This window comes from Ochlerotatus camptorhynchus, unplaced genomic scaffold (assembly GCF_037179485.1).
Source record: "Ochlerotatus camptorhynchus isolate MF236.1 unplaced genomic scaffold, CSIRO-AGI_Acam_v1.1 ptg000010l, whole genome shotgun sequence".
NCBI lineage: Eukaryota > Metazoa > Arthropoda > Insecta > Diptera > Culicidae > Ochlerotatus > Ochlerotatus camptorhynchus.
The window spans coordinates 2,150,203-2,167,134 of record NW_027040502.1 but is presented as its reverse complement, the minus strand read 5'-3'; the positions used below and the strand labels follow the sequence as shown (position 1 = coordinate 2,167,134).

The 16,932-nt window shown below is 47.3% G+C and overlaps 1 protein-coding gene and 1 non-coding gene across 3 annotated transcripts in view; one reads left to right on the top strand and one right to left on the bottom strand.

The window, feature by feature from the left end:
- LOC135699914 (RING finger and transmembrane domain-containing protein 2) overlaps positions 1 to 16,321 on the bottom strand; it is a 37,047-nt gene extending 20,726 nt beyond the window's left edge. For both annotated transcript variants that reach the window (XR_010517563.1, XM_065220254.1), the window contains exons 1-2: positions 14,551 to 16,321; positions 14,266 to 14,481 (exon numbers count right to left, since the gene is read on the bottom strand). Coding sequence is in view for 1 of the 2 variants with exons in the window: in XM_065220254.1 (XP_065076326.1) it covers positions 14,266 to 14,481; positions 14,551 to 16,200 (1,866 nt within the window). In the remaining variant the exon portion in view is untranslated. The remainder of the gene's footprint in view (positions 1 to 14,265; positions 14,482 to 14,550) is intronic.
- TRNAI-AAU (transfer RNA isoleucine (anticodon AAU)) lies at positions 14,166 to 14,239 on the top strand. Its single transcript has one exon. It is a non-coding gene; the product is annotated as a tRNA-Ile (tRNA).
- Positions 16,322 to 16,932: the final 611 nt, after the last annotated feature.

Sequence of the window (16,932 nt, the reverse complement as noted above, 5' to 3'; positions counted from 1 at the left end):
TACAGCACTGGTAATAGCACATTGAAAAAGTTCACCACCACAGGAAGGAGCTTACAGGAACGATATTACGAACACTAGTGATGAGAGGAGCCATGCATTAACTGTATTTCGTGAAAATGAGGATACATTAGGCGCTCCTCCTTCCGCAACCCCCTATCCTGAGGAACGGTTTTAATATAAAAATTGCTAGTCACAAAATCTTACACTACCTTGCCCGTTCCTCGTTAATGTCGCGTTGACACTTGTGCTGATTCATTCATTTTTTTTTGCCAGAAACCAATGCACCAATCAATCAGTTGCACAAAACTGTTCACATCATCCTGATAACGGCTACTTTAAACAACAGGCGCCAGTAGACAGCCAGGTACCAGACTTATCAGTCTTTAGAGATTGTATTGATTTACTCGGGATAGCTTTCTGTCTATAATCTTTCCCTTGTGAAATGTGCAGTGCAATTTTCAAGAACGAATGTGGTGTAAAGAGATAGAGAGAAAAAATGATCTGATATTTTTCGTATCCTCACGTTGGTGATTCGAGTTAAAAAAGTTCGCGATATCTCATTCTCTCATCCCAGAAAGTTCGCTCAGGAAATATTGGAGTGTGAAACTAGTGAGGGAAAGTTCCCAAGAGAAAACGTATCGCAAGCGAAAATGATATTTTGGTGAGAATTCCATCACTGAGCACAGCAGTTCAAGAACGACCTTGCCATCATAACCCACACCAATGCCCGCTTTGTAATCGGAGGGGACCTGAACGCCCGGCACGAGGCCTGGCGGAACTACCAGCAGAACCAGAACGGCCGCCTGCTATTCGACCATTCCCAGCATGGTCTCTATTCCGTCTGGTTTCCGGACGAACCAACCTTCACATCACCGACGGGCAACCCATCGACGCTGGACCTGTTCTTGGCAAACACCAGATTAGCCAAGCCGGTTGCCGTCAACGACCTGAGTTCGGACCACCAACCGGTGCTGACCGAGCTGGGCTACAACGTGGCCCCTGCACCGTGCCAGCGGAAGGACTACCATCGAGTCAACTGGGTCCAGTTTCGACGCGTGGTCGACCGCCACATCGACGACAACCCACCGCTCGACACAGTGGAGGACATCGACCGGGCCCTGGAGGGTCTCCATCAAGCCATATCCGTGGCTGACGAAGAGTGCGTTCGACGAGTTCCTGTGAGGGGTAAGTTTCAAGCAATTGATTCCCACACCAAACTCTTGATTCGGCTCAGAAATGTTCGTAGACGCCAGTTTCAGCAGACTGGGGATCTGCAGCGTAAATACGAAATGGTCGATCTGAATCGGCAGATCGCTTCCAGAATGGTCTCAATCCGGAACGAGAGTTTCGGGCGGCTCGTTCAGAACCTGGACGACCGTTCCAGACCATTCTGGAAGGTTGCCAAGGTGCTGAAGTCTCACCCCAAGCCCATTCCACCACTTAGAGTCAATGACGAACGGCTTATCACCAACGAAGAGAAGGCCAATGCAATTGGGGAGCACATTGCCCAGTCGCATTTGCTTGGCTCTACAATCCCAAGTCCACTCGAGAACCAGGTTGTGCAGTGCGTCCAGACGTTAGATGCCTCCCCTTGTGCCGTCCCTCCAGAAGAACGGATTACAGAGGAACAAATTTGCTCAGCGCTGAAACACAGTACGAACATGAAGGCTCCCGGGTTTGACGGAATATTCAACCTAGAGTTGAAAAATCTCAGCGCGAGGGTGCACTCGCTGCTGGCTGCCATCCTCAACAGATGCTTGGAGCTGCACTACTTTCCAAGCATATGGAAGGTGGCAAAAATCACCCCGATCCGCAAACCTGGGAAAGACCCTTCACTACCGTCAAGCTACAGACCGATTAGCCTGCTCTCAGCGCTGAGCAAGCTGTTCGAAAAATTGATCCTCAGCCGACTAAACAAGTTTGTGGAGGAACATGACATTCTTCTTCCGGAACAGTTCGGGTTCCGTAAGGGGCATTCCACCAATCATCAGCTAGTGCGGGTGATGAATAACATCCGAAGTAACAAAGCTGTATCCAAGTCCACAGCCATGGCCTTGTTAGACGTCGAAAAGGCGTTTGACAATGTCTGGCACGACGGACTTATATACAAGCTTTGTAACTCCAACTTTCCACCATACCTTGTGAAAATCACCCGTAACTATCTCCAGCAAAGGTCGTTCAGGGTGTCGTTGAATAGTTCCCTTTCGGGACAATTTCCGATCCCAGCAGGTGTTCCGCAAGGGAGTCTGCTGGGACCACTGCTTTACAGCATCTACACGTCGGACATCCCTCCTCTAGGAGACGGTTGCGTGTTCTTTCTGTTTGCAGATGACACCGCGATAGCCGTCAAGGGTAGGATGCCTCGTGAAATTACGAACAAGCTCCAACGATGCCTTGACACCTTTACTGATTATACCACCACGTGGAAAATCAAAATCAACGCCTCGAAAACCCAAGCGATCATGTTCCTTCACAGACAATCGCCAAAACTTAAACCGTCTCCCTCCTGTACCGTAATAATGGATGGTACAAGGGTCGAGTGGTCCACTGATGTTACTTATCTCGGGATGTTGTTCGATGAGAAGCTCCTGTTCCGCTCGCACATAGAGAAAACCCTAGTTAAGTGCTCCGCCTTGGTTAGGTGTTTGTATCCGCTCATTTGCCGCAGATCCCGCCTCTCAAGGCAAAACAAACTGGCTGTTTACAAACAGATCATAGCCCCCGCGATCTTCTATGCCGCCCCGGTGTGGGAATCGTGCGCTCAGACCCACAGGAACAAAATCCAGGTTGCACAGAATAGAGTGTTGAGGATGATCCTAGATCGTCCATTCGACACAAGAATAGCAGACCTCCATCAAGAGGCAGAAATTCCCAAAGTAGATTCCAAAATTGATGATATGACAACTAAATTTATTCAAAAATGCAATCTTTCTGAACATGCTTTAATAAGCAATTTGTACATAGTAGGTTAAGTGTATATAGTAGAGTAGGTTAGTTTTAAGCTGTAAATAGTAGTATTAAGTAGTTTCTCTTCAAATTCTAAAAACAAAACAAACCAATCCCACCAAGGTGGTCGACCGTGTACTAAGTCTAGGACTAATTCTGTAAAACAAATTTTGAATTTTGCCTATACCTAAAGATGAAGAAAGCAATTAAATCACTTAGTAAAAATTTATATGGTAATCGTCCAAGTTAAACTAAAATAAAGATCATTTAAACTAACCATGTGGGTCATTCTCCATTCTGACGCTGAAAAGATAGCATCTACCTACTTCGAAAGCAAGAATAATATACAACCGACCGAACGACGGTACCAAGGCAACCCGGCAGCACCAGCAAATCAACCAGCAACTGCAGCAAACCGACCGAACGACGAGCAAGCGAGCCCTCTCCTTCTTTTGGAAGCGAGAGTTCCCAAGCGAGCCCTCTGTCGTTTGACGGTAGCCAAGGCAACCCGGCAGCCCCAGCAAATCAGCCAAGCAACCAACCGACCCAACGACGAGCAAGCGAGCCCTCTCCTTCTTCTGGAAGTGAGAGTCCCCAAGCGAGCCCTCTGTCGACGGTAACCAAGGCAATCACCGAGTACCGATCAGCAAACACCAGCAGCCTACTACGATCGAGAACTTGGCAAGGAGAGCCCTCTTATTTGAATAAGTAGTGCAATCCAGCCAAATCTCGAGTAGGATGATGCCCAGTTACGACAATGGCGCAGTCGGTGACGATGTCGAATCTTCTATCAAGAGGTAAGCTTAGAAATTGTGAGAAATCATGAGATGATATGAAATAAACAGATATCAAAGGTATATTTCAATAGGAAAGGTGAAATATATACTTGAACTCTTATGGAAAAGGAAGAGTTCAATTATTTCAGTATAAATGGACTCTTAATAGGAAAGGAAGAGTTGAAGTTAAATAATATTTGAATTGAAAAGATGGAAATATTAAGGAAACTCCGATGGAAATGGCGGATGTTTTTTTTTTAACAGATAGAATAAGCTTGTTTCATATTCCTCTTCGAATCTTTGTGTGGATCCTTCGGGCTAATCCTGCATTGACACCGATTTGGAAAATTCCTCTTCGTTCCTTCGGTTTCTTACAGTAATCTGCTAGGAAGTCGATTTGGACCAATTTTTAACTTCTTAAAGCTTATAAAAAAAAGTCAGGTTTCCAAGCCATTAAGGGAAATTATTATAATTTTACCGAAAATCCACGGAAGGTTACGGAAAAGCTGAAGGACGAATTATCAAAAATTAAGGAAGAATTGGAAAGGACGCGGATGGAGAAGGAAGAGCTGAGTCGAACCTTGGCGACTATGGGTCATGGACGATGACGAATTCTGCGAACCAAGATCGAGCACAATGCGTGAGGAACAGATCTGCGGGAACGAGTCACTGCTCATGACGATGAATAACATGTCACTGAGTAGTCTCAATATCTCTGAGTGCAAATCCAGCAGCAGGCGAAGCGGATCTCAACAAACGAGAATACGATCACTGGAAAAACGTTCTGAGCGCATCAATGAACCTCATCCAGTCGATGAATCAACCAGGATTGATCTGTTTCGTATCAAAGCGCTACCACTGCTACTCGATTTGCTTGACGGTACTTCGACTCAGCCAGGAATGCCGGATGAAAAACAGCTACCATATTCGAACGCAATAGCAAGACTGGACGATTACTTTGGCTCTAGAGCATACATTTTGTCGCAACGTAGTAAACCGTAGAAAATGGTACAAAGAAGTGGCGAGTCGAACATTGAATACGTGAAAAGAGTTGCAGCGGCTTCTAAGCTATGTAACTACAAATCGGAAGATGAATTTGAAGCCATTTCACGAACGGTGACCAGAGGATCGACAGTCAGCCGTATCAGAACCCTAGCTTACCGGGTTCTTACCGATGGAGGAAGTCTCAATGATTTGATTGACCAAGTACGCATCCGTGAAGTGGAACTCGAGAGTGAGGACGATTACCGCAGACTACACCACTGAATATAGCCAACGTCGCCGCGGTCAGTTCCAGCCTTTCAGAGGATATAGCAATAGCCGTGGTAGAGGCACTTTCGGTCGCGGTCCAGTAAGAAACCAGAGACAAACTGAATCATGCTGGAGATGCTTAAGCGCATACCACTCTCCTGAAGATTGTTTCCACGTTGACAAAGTGTGCCGCAATTGTGACCGCCGCGGTCACATTGCACGAGCGTGCTCAATCAAGGTGAAGCAGGAGCCCCAGAAACGACGCTGGATGGGAGAAGAAACTGAGCCTCCGATGAAGATTGCGGCTGTCCAGAAGACTGAAGATGACATGGAGCAAAAGAAGGTAACAGAAATTGATAACGGATAACTGACAAATTTTAAGACTTCCTTGTTTCGTTACTGCTACAGTTTGTAATTGAAATATCAAATTAATCGGAATACACTATAAATATTGAATTGAATTGAATTCGGATTGAATTTCGCTTTAATATGATGAAACTGTTACAGGCACCACAATCTTCTTCAACTGATCTAAAAAGGGCAGATGTTGACAGAGTTTTGTCTAATGTGCCAGAATATAAAACAGCGTACATTGTGGGGGACGTCGCTGGTATCAAGATTCCTGTTTTTATCGACTCTGGTGCACAGGTCAACACAATTACATATGAATCGTTCCAAGCTATTCTCCACGATGTAATTGCCAATCAAAAATTATACGAGCTAAGCTACGAATCAGATAAGGATCTTCGAGCATACGCGTGTCAAGGAAAGATAGATGAGCTCTTCGTGTCGGAAGAAAGACCTTTGAGAATTGAAAAGTTTTACGTGGTGCGTGAATCTCGCGCTCTTCTAGGATTCAATACTGCAGTCCGATACAGTTTGCTGGTAGTTGGCCTTGAAGTACCGGTAAAAGGAGGTACAGACCCAGATTGGCGATGTTAATTTTCCATAAACAGCATACAAGAAACCCATACTCCAGAATTCCCGAAATTCAACATACCAGCGGTTACCTTGAGCTACGATAGCACTATGCCACCTTCTAGAATTGTATACACGCACATTCCGGCAGCATTCAAAGAGTTAACAAGACATAAGTTGGCTGAACTACGAGAATCCGGCATCATTGAAAAAGTCACAATGGATATGGACAGGACCTTTTGCTCTTCCTTGTTAGTAATCCCGAAAGGAAAATCGGATATACGATTCGTCGTCGATCTACGTGGCCCTAACAAATGTATCCACAGAGCGCCTTTCAAGATGCCTACATTTGAGTCAATATTGTTGGAGTTACACGGTGCAAAATACTTTTCAACGATTGACTTAACAAATGTATTCTTTCATATCATACTCGATGAGAAATCAAGGCACCTCACGAACTTCTTTGCTGGCGAGGCGCTGTTTGGACTAACCAATGCTCCAGATATATTTCAGGAAGCAATGCAAACTGTCATTCTTTCGGAATGCAAAGACACCGTAAATTATCTGGACGATATATTGGTGTCCGGGAAAACGAAAGAAGAACACGACCGAAACCTTCAAGAAGTATTAAAGAGGCTCGAGGACCATAATGTGAAAATCAACCACGAAAAATGTAATTATGGACAGCAAGAAGTCAAGTTTCTGGGATTCAAACTCTCAGATGTGGGTTGGCAGGTGGAGAACGAGAAAATCGACGGAATTAAAAATTTTCGCAAGCCTTAATCATCAGCAGAAGTGAAAAGCTTCCTAGGATTGATAACATTCGTTGAACTGTTCATTCCGCTGAGAGCGGAGAAAACTCATCATTTGCGAGAACTAGCTAATGCACGGGAATTTTACTGGAATCAGGAGCTGGAGGACGAGTTCAATCACTTGAAGACTAGTGCGTGGAAACATATCAAGACCTTGGGCACAGAACAGAAGGAGAAGTGCAAACAAATCGGTGAATCAAAAAGTGTTCGTTTTTCTGCTCAACAAGCGATGTGTTGTGGTAGCGTTCCACACGGGCTTTCTTGTTGAACCCCTCGGTTCATACAGCAACGCTTCATTTCTATCTGCCAATCTGGCAACTCTTTCTTATTTGACAGAACTACTTCCGCTGTAACGATCAACTGAATAAAAAATCATTCTTTCTTGTACCGAGCAACTTAACAAATGTGTTTGCGTATTACTTCACTGAGCCTCCGATTCCAGTTATTAAAGGTTAACCTCCAATAGGTTATGGGCCCAGCGTTGGGGCGCAGTGAAAGCTAGAAAGTTGTGAAGTGCGCGACGCGGTTCGTAAAGTTTTTTTTTTTCTGCGACGAAGTGGTGAATTTCGGGAGCCCTTTGTGGAGGCGAAAAAAAAAAAAAAATGGACTTTTCGAAAGTAGGCGTCGTCCGATTGAATAATCGGAACTACCGGTCGTGGGCATTCAAAGTCCAAATGCTCATGATGAGGGTAGGAACGTGGAAGTACGTTTATCCAGGTACTCCCCCTACTACGGTCACCTCCGATTGGACCGAAGGTGACGAGAAGGCGAGAGCAACCATCGCGTTGCTGGTGGAAGACGGCCAGCACAGTCTCATCATGGCGAAAACGACGGCGAAAAGTACGTGGGAGGCGCTGAAAACGCACCACCACAAAGCGACACTCACGGGAAAAGTCTCGTTGCTGAAGGAGATCTGCAGCGCGAATTTTCGGGAAGGCCAGAACATGGAAGAATTTATTTACGGGATGGAGGAGCTCTACTCCCGTTTGGAAAATTCAGGTGAAAAGCTCTCGGAATACATGCAGGTAGCAATGATCCTGCGGAGTCTTCCGAAGGCGTTCGACGCTCTGACCACCGCGTTGGAGAGCCGGTCGGATGCGGAGCTGAAAATGGATCTGGTCAAAGCGAAGCTCATCGACGAGAACGAGAAACTGTACGGCGGAAACTGTTCGGAAGAGCGCTTGTTGAAGGCGGGAAACGGTACGAAGCCGGCCGGTGCTGCTGCTTGCTTCTTTTGCGGAAAACCAGGACACAAAAAGCGCAGCTGCAAGGAGTTTCTGGCGCAGAAGAGCGGCGGTGAAAGTGGCGAGAAGAAGAAGAACAAGCCGAAGCAAGAACAAAAAGTGAAACAAGTGCGCGAAAACGACTCGATGTCGTTCACGTTCATGGTGCGACAGAACCCGGACACGAATCGGTCTCGTTCGTGGCTAATCGACTCGGGCGCGACGTCGCATATGTGTAATGACAGAGATGCTTTCCTCCGGATGGAACAAGGTTCGCGAATGAGTGTTATTGTCGCGGACGGAAACGAGAATCGTGTCGCGGGCGTCGGAGATTGTTTAATCGAGTGCGTTAATGACAGCGGCGAAGCGATTAAGCTAACGCTGACGGGTGTGCTTTACGTCCCCTCTCTGGACGGGAACATGATTTCGGTCAGTAAGCTGGCGTCGAAAGGTGTGCGGGCTGAATTCGACGGGTCCGGCTGCAAACTGGTTTACGGGAAAACGGTGGTCGCAGTAGGCGACAGGAAAAGTGACATGTACTTTCTGCGATTCGCGAGTGACCGTTCGTTGCAGGTGAAGACGCGAGAGCATTCGAAGAACTGCCAACACACTTGGCACCGTCGCCTGGGACACAGAGATCCGGAAGTGCTAAACGAGATAAAGCGGAAAGATTTGGCCACAGGCATGAAAGTGGTGGATTGTGGCATTCGCTGGACCTGCGAGTGTTGCATTCAGGGCAAAATGGCTCGTCCTTCATTTCCGGCAACGGCTGAGAAGACTTCTACGGCTGTTCTGGACATTGTACACACTGACGTTTGCGGGCCCATGGAGGAGACGACTCCAGGGGGCTGTCGGTATTACATGTCCATGATTGACGACCACAGTCGGTACGCGTTCATCTATTTTCTCAAAGAAAAGTCTGAAGTCGAGCAGCGCATCCGGGAGTACGTCAGAATGGCGGAGAACCAGTTCGGCCGCAAGCCGCGGATTATCCGCTCTGACCAAGGTGGAGAGTACTCCAGTAAAACACTTCGTCGGTTCTATGCCGAAGAAGGTATCAAGGCGGAGTATACGGCAGCATATTCTCCGCAGCAGAATGGAGTTTCAGAGCGGAAAAATCGATCCCTGAGCGAGATGGGGCGATGCATGTTACTGGATGCAGGCATGCCAAAACGATTTTGGGCGGAAGCGATCAACACTGCATGTTACCTGCAAAATCGTTTACCGTCAGCAGCAGTTGAATGTACCCCATTCGAGATCTGGTTCGGGAGGAAACCCGATTTGAATCACCTTCGGCTGTTCGGGTGCACTGCTTACGTCATGGTTCCAGCAGTAAAGCGCAAGAAACTGGACGAAAAGGCCATCAAAATTACGTTTGTTGGCTATTCAGGAGAACATAAAGCCTACAGGATGCTCAACCTTGCAACCGGCCAAATCCAGATAAGCCGTGACGTTCGGTTCTTGGAGATCGAAAATGGATCGAAGGTTGAAGACAAACATCGGAAGAAAACGGAAGACAAGACGCCGCCCGCTGAATGTGAAGAAGTGGAGTGGACAGTGAGCGAAATTCCGAAAGCGACAGTGGCACCGGATGCATTGGAGTCTAGCGATTCGGAGTCTGGCGATTCGGAGTTAAGCGATTCGGACGATGAGTTCTTCGGCTGGGAGAACGACGATGCTGCTTGGCTGCAAGTTTTTCGGTTCAGGCGTTACGAGAGTCGCGATGCTTGTGATGATGATGACCAAATGGATCCTGTAGCAGAAGAAGAAGTGGCACCACCTCCGGTTCGACGTTCGCAGAGAGTGACCGCTGGTGTGCCGCCGGTCAGATATGCAGAAGGAGCAAACTTGGTGCAGCACAGTGCAGCAGAGCCAAAAACGTACCGTGAAGCTGTTTCTAGTCCCCAGAGCGCCGAGTGGAAATCGGCCATGGACGACGAAATGCGATCGCACCAGGAGAATTGCACATGGGAACTAGTGGAGTTGCCCCCACACCGTAAACCGATCGGATGCAAATGGGTGTATAAGTGCAAAAGTGATCAAAACGGCAACCTTGTGCGGTATAAGGCGCGACTTGTAGCGCAAGGGTTTCGCCAAAAATTCGGGACCGACTACGACCAAGTCTTCGCACCAGTTGTCCAGCAGATCACGTTCCGGACGATGCTGACCATCGCGAGTCGGAGGAAGATGTTGGCCAAGCAGATCGACATCAAAACCGCATACCTCTACGGGCAGCTTCAGGAGGAGCTGTATATGCGGCAACCGCCGGGCTATGAAAGCGAGGATCGAAAGCTGGTTTGCCGGTTGAAGCGCAGCTTGTATGGGCTCAAACAGGCCGCCCATGTCTGGAATAAACGGATCGACGAGGTACTTAAGCTGATGGGCTTTCATCAATCGAAGGCTGACCCTTGCCTTTACGTTCGGGAGCGATCAGGCAAGTACATATTTTTGTTGATTTACGTCGATGACGTCATTGTTATTTGCGCTACGGAGGATGAGTTCGAAGGGGTGGTTCAGAGCCTGGCCAGTGAATTCAAGATTACCGTTATGGGCAACTTGACCTTCTTTCTCGGTATCCAAATTCGACTGGAGAACGGACAGTATCGCATTAACCAAAAGGCCTACCTGAATCGTGTTCTAGAACGGTTCAGAATGCAGGATGCGAAAATTTCGAAAATTCCTATGGATCCCGGCTTCCTCAAACAAACGGAGGAGAATACCAACCGACTCAAAACTGCAGAGCATTATCAAAGTCTCGTAGGAGCTTTGTTATACGCAGCCGTAATCTCAAGGCCGGATATATCGATCGCAACCTCGATTCTCGGTCGGCGTGTTACGGCACCAACGGAAGCAGACTGGAACGAAGCTAAACGGGTGCTACGTTACCTTAAGGGCACGATCGATATGGAGCTATGTCTGGGACACGATGACCGGACGCTGGAATGCTTCGTAGACGCCGATTGGGCCGGTGACGTCAGCGACCGGAAGTCCAGTTCGGGTTATTTTTTCAAGTTCGGCGGTGGCATTATTGGATGGGGATGCCATAAACAGAAGTGTGTGGCCCTTTCGAGCACCGAGGCCGAATATATCGCGTTAGCAGAGTGCCTACAGCAGGTGCAATGGATCAGGAAGCTGATGTTGGACATTGGTGAGAAGCTGGATTTTCCGATTGTAGTTCAAGAAGATAATCAGAGCTGCATTGCTTTGACTCTGGGTGACCGTACGGAGAAGAAAGCTAAACACATCGATACGAAGTACAATTACATCAAGGATATGGTTCGTGAAGGTATTGTGCGTCTTCAGTATTGTCCGACAGAGCATATGCAGGCTGACCTGCTGACGAAGCCGCTGCAAGCAACCAAACTACGACAGCTGAGAGAGGCGATTGGCATCCGGCCATTCAACGTTGAGAAGGAGTGTTGAACCCCTCGGTTCATACAGCAACGCTTCATTTCTATCTGCCAATCTGGCAACTCTTTCTTATTTGACAGAACTACTTCCGCTGTAACGATCAACTGAATAAAAAATCATTCTTTCTTGTACCGAGCACTTAACAAATGTGTTTGCGTATTACTTCACTGAGCCTCCGATTCCAGTTATTAAAGGTTAACCTCCAATACTTTCTATGTGTACTCACACTATCATAGCATGCTGCCTATCTTAACTGCAGGCAGAAGATGCCTTCTACCGCTAGGTGCGCTAGTGTTCGCAAATGACAAGTGGAGCCACTTTCTGATCCAAAGTTCCACTCCTGTGCCTTGGGATATTTTAACTGTAATGACGAAACGGAGTTGTTCGTGGACGCCTCACCGCATGGGCTAGGCAGCAGTTTTGGTCCAGTATTGTGCTGATTCTAGACCGCGAATAATTGCTTGTGCATCAAAATCGTTAACACTGGCTGAGAGGAAATACCCACAAACTCAGAAAGAGGCCCTTGCAATGGTATGGGGTGTTGAGCGCTTCTCTGTATACCTTTTGAACATATGCTTCACAATTCGGACGGATGCGGAATCAAACGAATTCATCTTCGGAGGAATGCATAGAATCGGCAAAAGAGCAGTCTCAAGGGCTGAGGCATGGGCATTAAGGCTGCAACTCTATAACTTCAAGGTAGGTTGTGAGTTAATGTTGTTTGGCTTATATTAATAGCTGTGTTGCTTATAGGTTGCTCGAGTTCCAGGAGAAGCAAACGTGGCGGATGCACTATCCCGTTTACTAAAGGAATCCCAATCCGAGTTCGACGAAACCACCGACAAACATCTGTTGTATTTTTTTGAATACCGGTACAATGGAATTCACCTGGAATGATATCGAGATTGATCGGATACGTGAAGCAATAAATACAAGCCACTGGGATAAAACCTTGAGATGATACGAATCAGAAGCGAAGAACCTAAGAGTACTCGGTGCCTTAGTTTTCATTAATGAACGAGTGATTCTGCCTTATTCACTTCGTGACAGAGCGCTCGCTTCCGCACAGTAACAACGGTCCACCTCTCCAAGGTGAAAAATTCGTCAAGACATGGCAGGACAAAGGTGTCAACATTCGGTATTGGTTTTGTTAAGTGCCCAATCAAATGGAGCTGTGGAGTGCCAAAATAAAGGATTAAAGGATGCCTTGACTGCCGCGAAACTGGATAACGTCGAGTAGGATGATGCCCAGTTACGACATCATCTACCTTGGTATCACCTTTGATAGCAAGTTACTGTTCCCATGTGGACAAAACATCCATCAAGTGCAACATCTTGATTAGGTTGCTCTATAAACTTATAAACAGAAAGTCCACCCTTTCTCTTAAAAACAAGCTTGCCGTCCACAAATAAATCCTCCCCGCCATTGAGTACGGATCACTATTGTAATAATTTATTGAGAATGCGACTCGACCGTTTGACGTTCAATAACAGAATGAAGAAATTTATTTTGTCGATAGGAGTCATGGCGTACTATTCTAATAAACACCAATCTGGGAGAGCTGTCCTAAGTGCCATCACCTCAAGCTCCAAAGGATCCAGGGCAAGATCCTTAGGATGATCCTCAACAGTTCCACGCGGACTCTAAATTCTGAGATCCATTGCCTGGCTGATCTTCAGTCATTGGAGGAGCGGAGTACGCTCATCCTCGAAAGGTTCAGAGATGCCTGTCTGAGATCAAATCACGAGATCACACGCGATCTTGCTAATTCGATTAAATTATTGGTAGTTAGGAAGTTATTCAATTTATTTTTCAATTAAATTAAAACGCAGGGGGTATTCTGTAAACTAGTTAAAAAGCGTGATTTTACTACTACTACTACTATCGTTGACTCATTATTATGACGTACTATGAGCAGCAGCAGCAACAAATCGCTCTTGCGATCACAGTAGGCACTGAGGAATACAAATCTCTGGTCACGTCTTCCTTCGGAAGGGAAGCAAAGCCGTTGGTCCCGGCCCATGTGTGTTTGAATGGGTGGCGATATCGTACGAAGGTGTGGAAGCTGCCTTCCTGCACATTCGATTGTCGTCAATGGATGGCAATCGATGTCCGTCGGTGATTGGCACTAGATTGCGGAACAGTGCCCGACGTTAAATAAAGGAATGAAGATCACAGTATGCCGCATACTGCCGGTGCAAGCTGATTAAGAACCTGAAGCGCACGAATCAGCAACAGGGGGTGGATTCCTCCGCCTCGATTCACGACAAAACCACGAAATTTGTCCTCCAGAAATTGGACATTTCCTGTACATCGATATTCTCTCTATCTCAATCGTTCTCTTTGCCGTTATTCTCCCTATGTCGATGGAAAAAAATCTAGTTCACTAGTTCCACAAGGTCCAATCTTCATCGAACTACCACGGCTATGCAAACAGATTTCGCTTTTTTGCAGGAATAACTTGCAATGCGTAATCGAGTTCTAACGAAATGTATCAATCCAACGTCATTTCAGAAGCATGATAACAAATTGAATTGCTTTCGGCGGACGTGTCAAAACAAGCGTAAGCGTAATACAACGAGTCGTCCGACAGGTCAAAATATTGGCACAGAATGTGTGGCCAACTCACAGATAGCAGCAGCAACAGCTTTGTTTTTTTTCAGTTAAAAGCGATCCACTACTTCCATATAAGTACTCAACCGCAATTGCCGCTAAATGGCGAAGACGTAAACATCCCTATTTTATGAGGCAGCAAGAATCAGAACGTTGATAAACAAACATGCGAAAAGTCGTCGGTACGACTGCAAGGCGGCCCTTCCGCCATCTTGGCCCCATAGCTCAGTTGGTTAGAGCGTCGTGCTAATAACGCGAAGGTCGTGAGTTCGATCCTCTCTGGAGCCAAATATATATATATTTTTTTTACTCACCGTTTTCTGTAGCAACTTGATGACCGACCGTTTGCAGAACTTGATCCGATCGAGCAGGTCCGACGACTTGGCCACCATATAGACCGCCGACAGGATGACGCCGACAATCTTCTCCGAGCCGGAGTAGGACTCGAACAGGAAAATCAACCACGGTTGAATGGGGGCCGCTGCGCGGTACAGCTGAGAGAGCGATTCCGTCATCAGATAGATTTTTCCCTATGGGGCGAACAAATTTAGATGGTTAGTATTGAAACAGGTGGTTGATTGATCGGGGGGGAAACTTACTCGGCTCTTGTACTCAATTACGCTGGGTGGCATCAGAGTGATGACGATCTTGACAATGATGGTGAGTAGTTTCAGCACCAGATCGGACATGCACACGGAAAACAGGAGGGACTTGAGACTTTGCGGCTCGGATAGGTCCGGCATGAACATGATGCTGAGGAAGATGTTCTTCCGTTCCAGGACGAAGCCGACGACGGCCAGGGCGACTCCGATGAAGATCAGCTCGCGCAACAGGACCACCATCCGCTTCTGGGCTTGTTTGGAGATCTCCTGCCGGACGACCCAGTTTGCGTGGGAGAAGGTCATAAGCAGAGCGAGGAAGTGGATGATGCCATCCAGATGGTCGTAGCAGAGCTTCGTGATCAGGATGAAGAGCAGCGGGATGTACCGGGCGAAGGTGTCCATCATGGCGCGCGCTTCCGGTATCTGGTTCAAGGCTTCGTGAACCGTAGCCTCATCGTTTGGCTGATTGGAGCTGACACTGTTGCTGCGGGTGCCATTGTTTGGGTTCGGATTGGTAGGTGAGGCCGGCCGCTGAGCTGAGTCACCAGCAGAACCACCGATAGCGGCGCCGGGAGCTCCGAGAGAAGCCGGTTGGCTCTGTTGAGCCGATTGGGCTTGGTGAAGAAGCGACGGTTGTGGGTGTGCAAGGTGCTGATGGTGGTGGATAGTGGACAGCGGTTGATGGTTGTGGAAATGATGATGATGATGGTGATAATTGAAGTTCGGCATGATTGAAGAACGTCCCGCAGCGGATTCGTCATCTCCGGCGGTGGTCGGTATCCAGGAGTTTGGTCGGATGCCACTGGTGATCGATGAGGATGTGGAAATCGGATAGATTTCATTGTTTGACGAACGGAGTGATGGTCCGGTGGCGTTGTCAAGATCGATAACTACATCGGTTGGATTGCCGGTAGTAGCAAGACCGATTGGCGGGGAGCTGTTTCCTGACATTTGGGATACAGCGCGGCCCGATTGCAGAAACAATGATCGCCTTTCCGACGAGAACAGACTGTTCGGGTTGCGTGCTTGCTGCACGAAGGCAAAAATGTCATTCAACAGATTATTGCTTAGGTTTCCTGAGACACGTGCTTGTTCGTTGCCGACTGCTCGGCGATCGCTTCCAGTTGATAGGATTCTGGCAAACGGGACTCGTCCGTTGAACGAATTCCGGAAGCCGGAGCCGCTGTTGTTACTGTTCGACATGCTTCCTTCGGCAGAACTGACCGAGGTTTGTCGCTCTACGGCGATCGGAATCGATGGTTGGTGGACTGTTGCCGTAATCGTACACTGTACCGGAATCGACGCAGTTCCTGCTGCAGTTGTGGAACTGTTTGTCGTTGGAATTGGATACTCGATGACGGAAACCGTGACCGCTGGAATGTTGCTGGTTGTGCTGCTGGAATCTTCCTCTGTGGCTAGCGGCGGCTTGCCGTGATCGGCAAACGTCAAAGTGGTGGAGGTGGTTTCGATGATTGCTGGCGAATCGGTTGAAGATGCTGCTGCCGTTGTTGTTGTTGCTATTTTTGTTGTTGCTGATGCTGGTTCTACGGGTGGTGCTGCTGCTGCTGCTGCTGGTGGTGGTGATTGCGATGAAGACTCAGTACTCGAGCTCGAATGCTGCTGCGGCTCGGGATTGGTATCGGACATCTTACGCGCGTTGCTGTTTGAAGAGGTGCAGTTCTGGTTTAAACGGCTCTGATGCTAAGCATTCTTGTTAGCTGCATCAAGGTAAGTCGCATTCGCTATATCGATATCATAGTAGAGGGTTCTGAAAATCGGGAAACAACAATTACAAATTCTGTCAATTCTGTCAACCCTGTCAATGTTTTGGATAGCAATAAACAAATTTTAACAATGCCTTCTTACGTTACATAAAATTTGTTTACATCCAAAAAATAATCAGCGATATTTACGTTAATTCACGTAAACACACCACAATTGCCCCACATGAAACGCACTTCGGAGTATCGAAGGTGAAAGTTTTTATTTTTATAAGCGTGCCTGCTGCTATCGAATTCATCGTATGAACCAGTTTCGGAAGCTACATAGACCAGTGCGAAGACTGGCTAGCGTTGATAAGATAATCTATGTAAATAGGCATTATTTCCATTTTTATTTGTGAAGTGGACTATGACATCATCACATCTGTACAGCTCCTCAGAGCAAGCAGCGGAGAGTCCACCTGTCAAAACACAGCCATGACAGTTCGGCCATTACGGAGATGAAAATTTCATCAATAATGACGAAATTTCACAAAAAGACTCAACTCTGGTCAGATTCGGGATTAGTAATGGCACACTGCCTCACCTATCACCCCGAAGTGAATGTCGCAGTTTCAAAAAGAGCCCAGTGGTGACGAAGGTCATTTCCCCGTCGTAC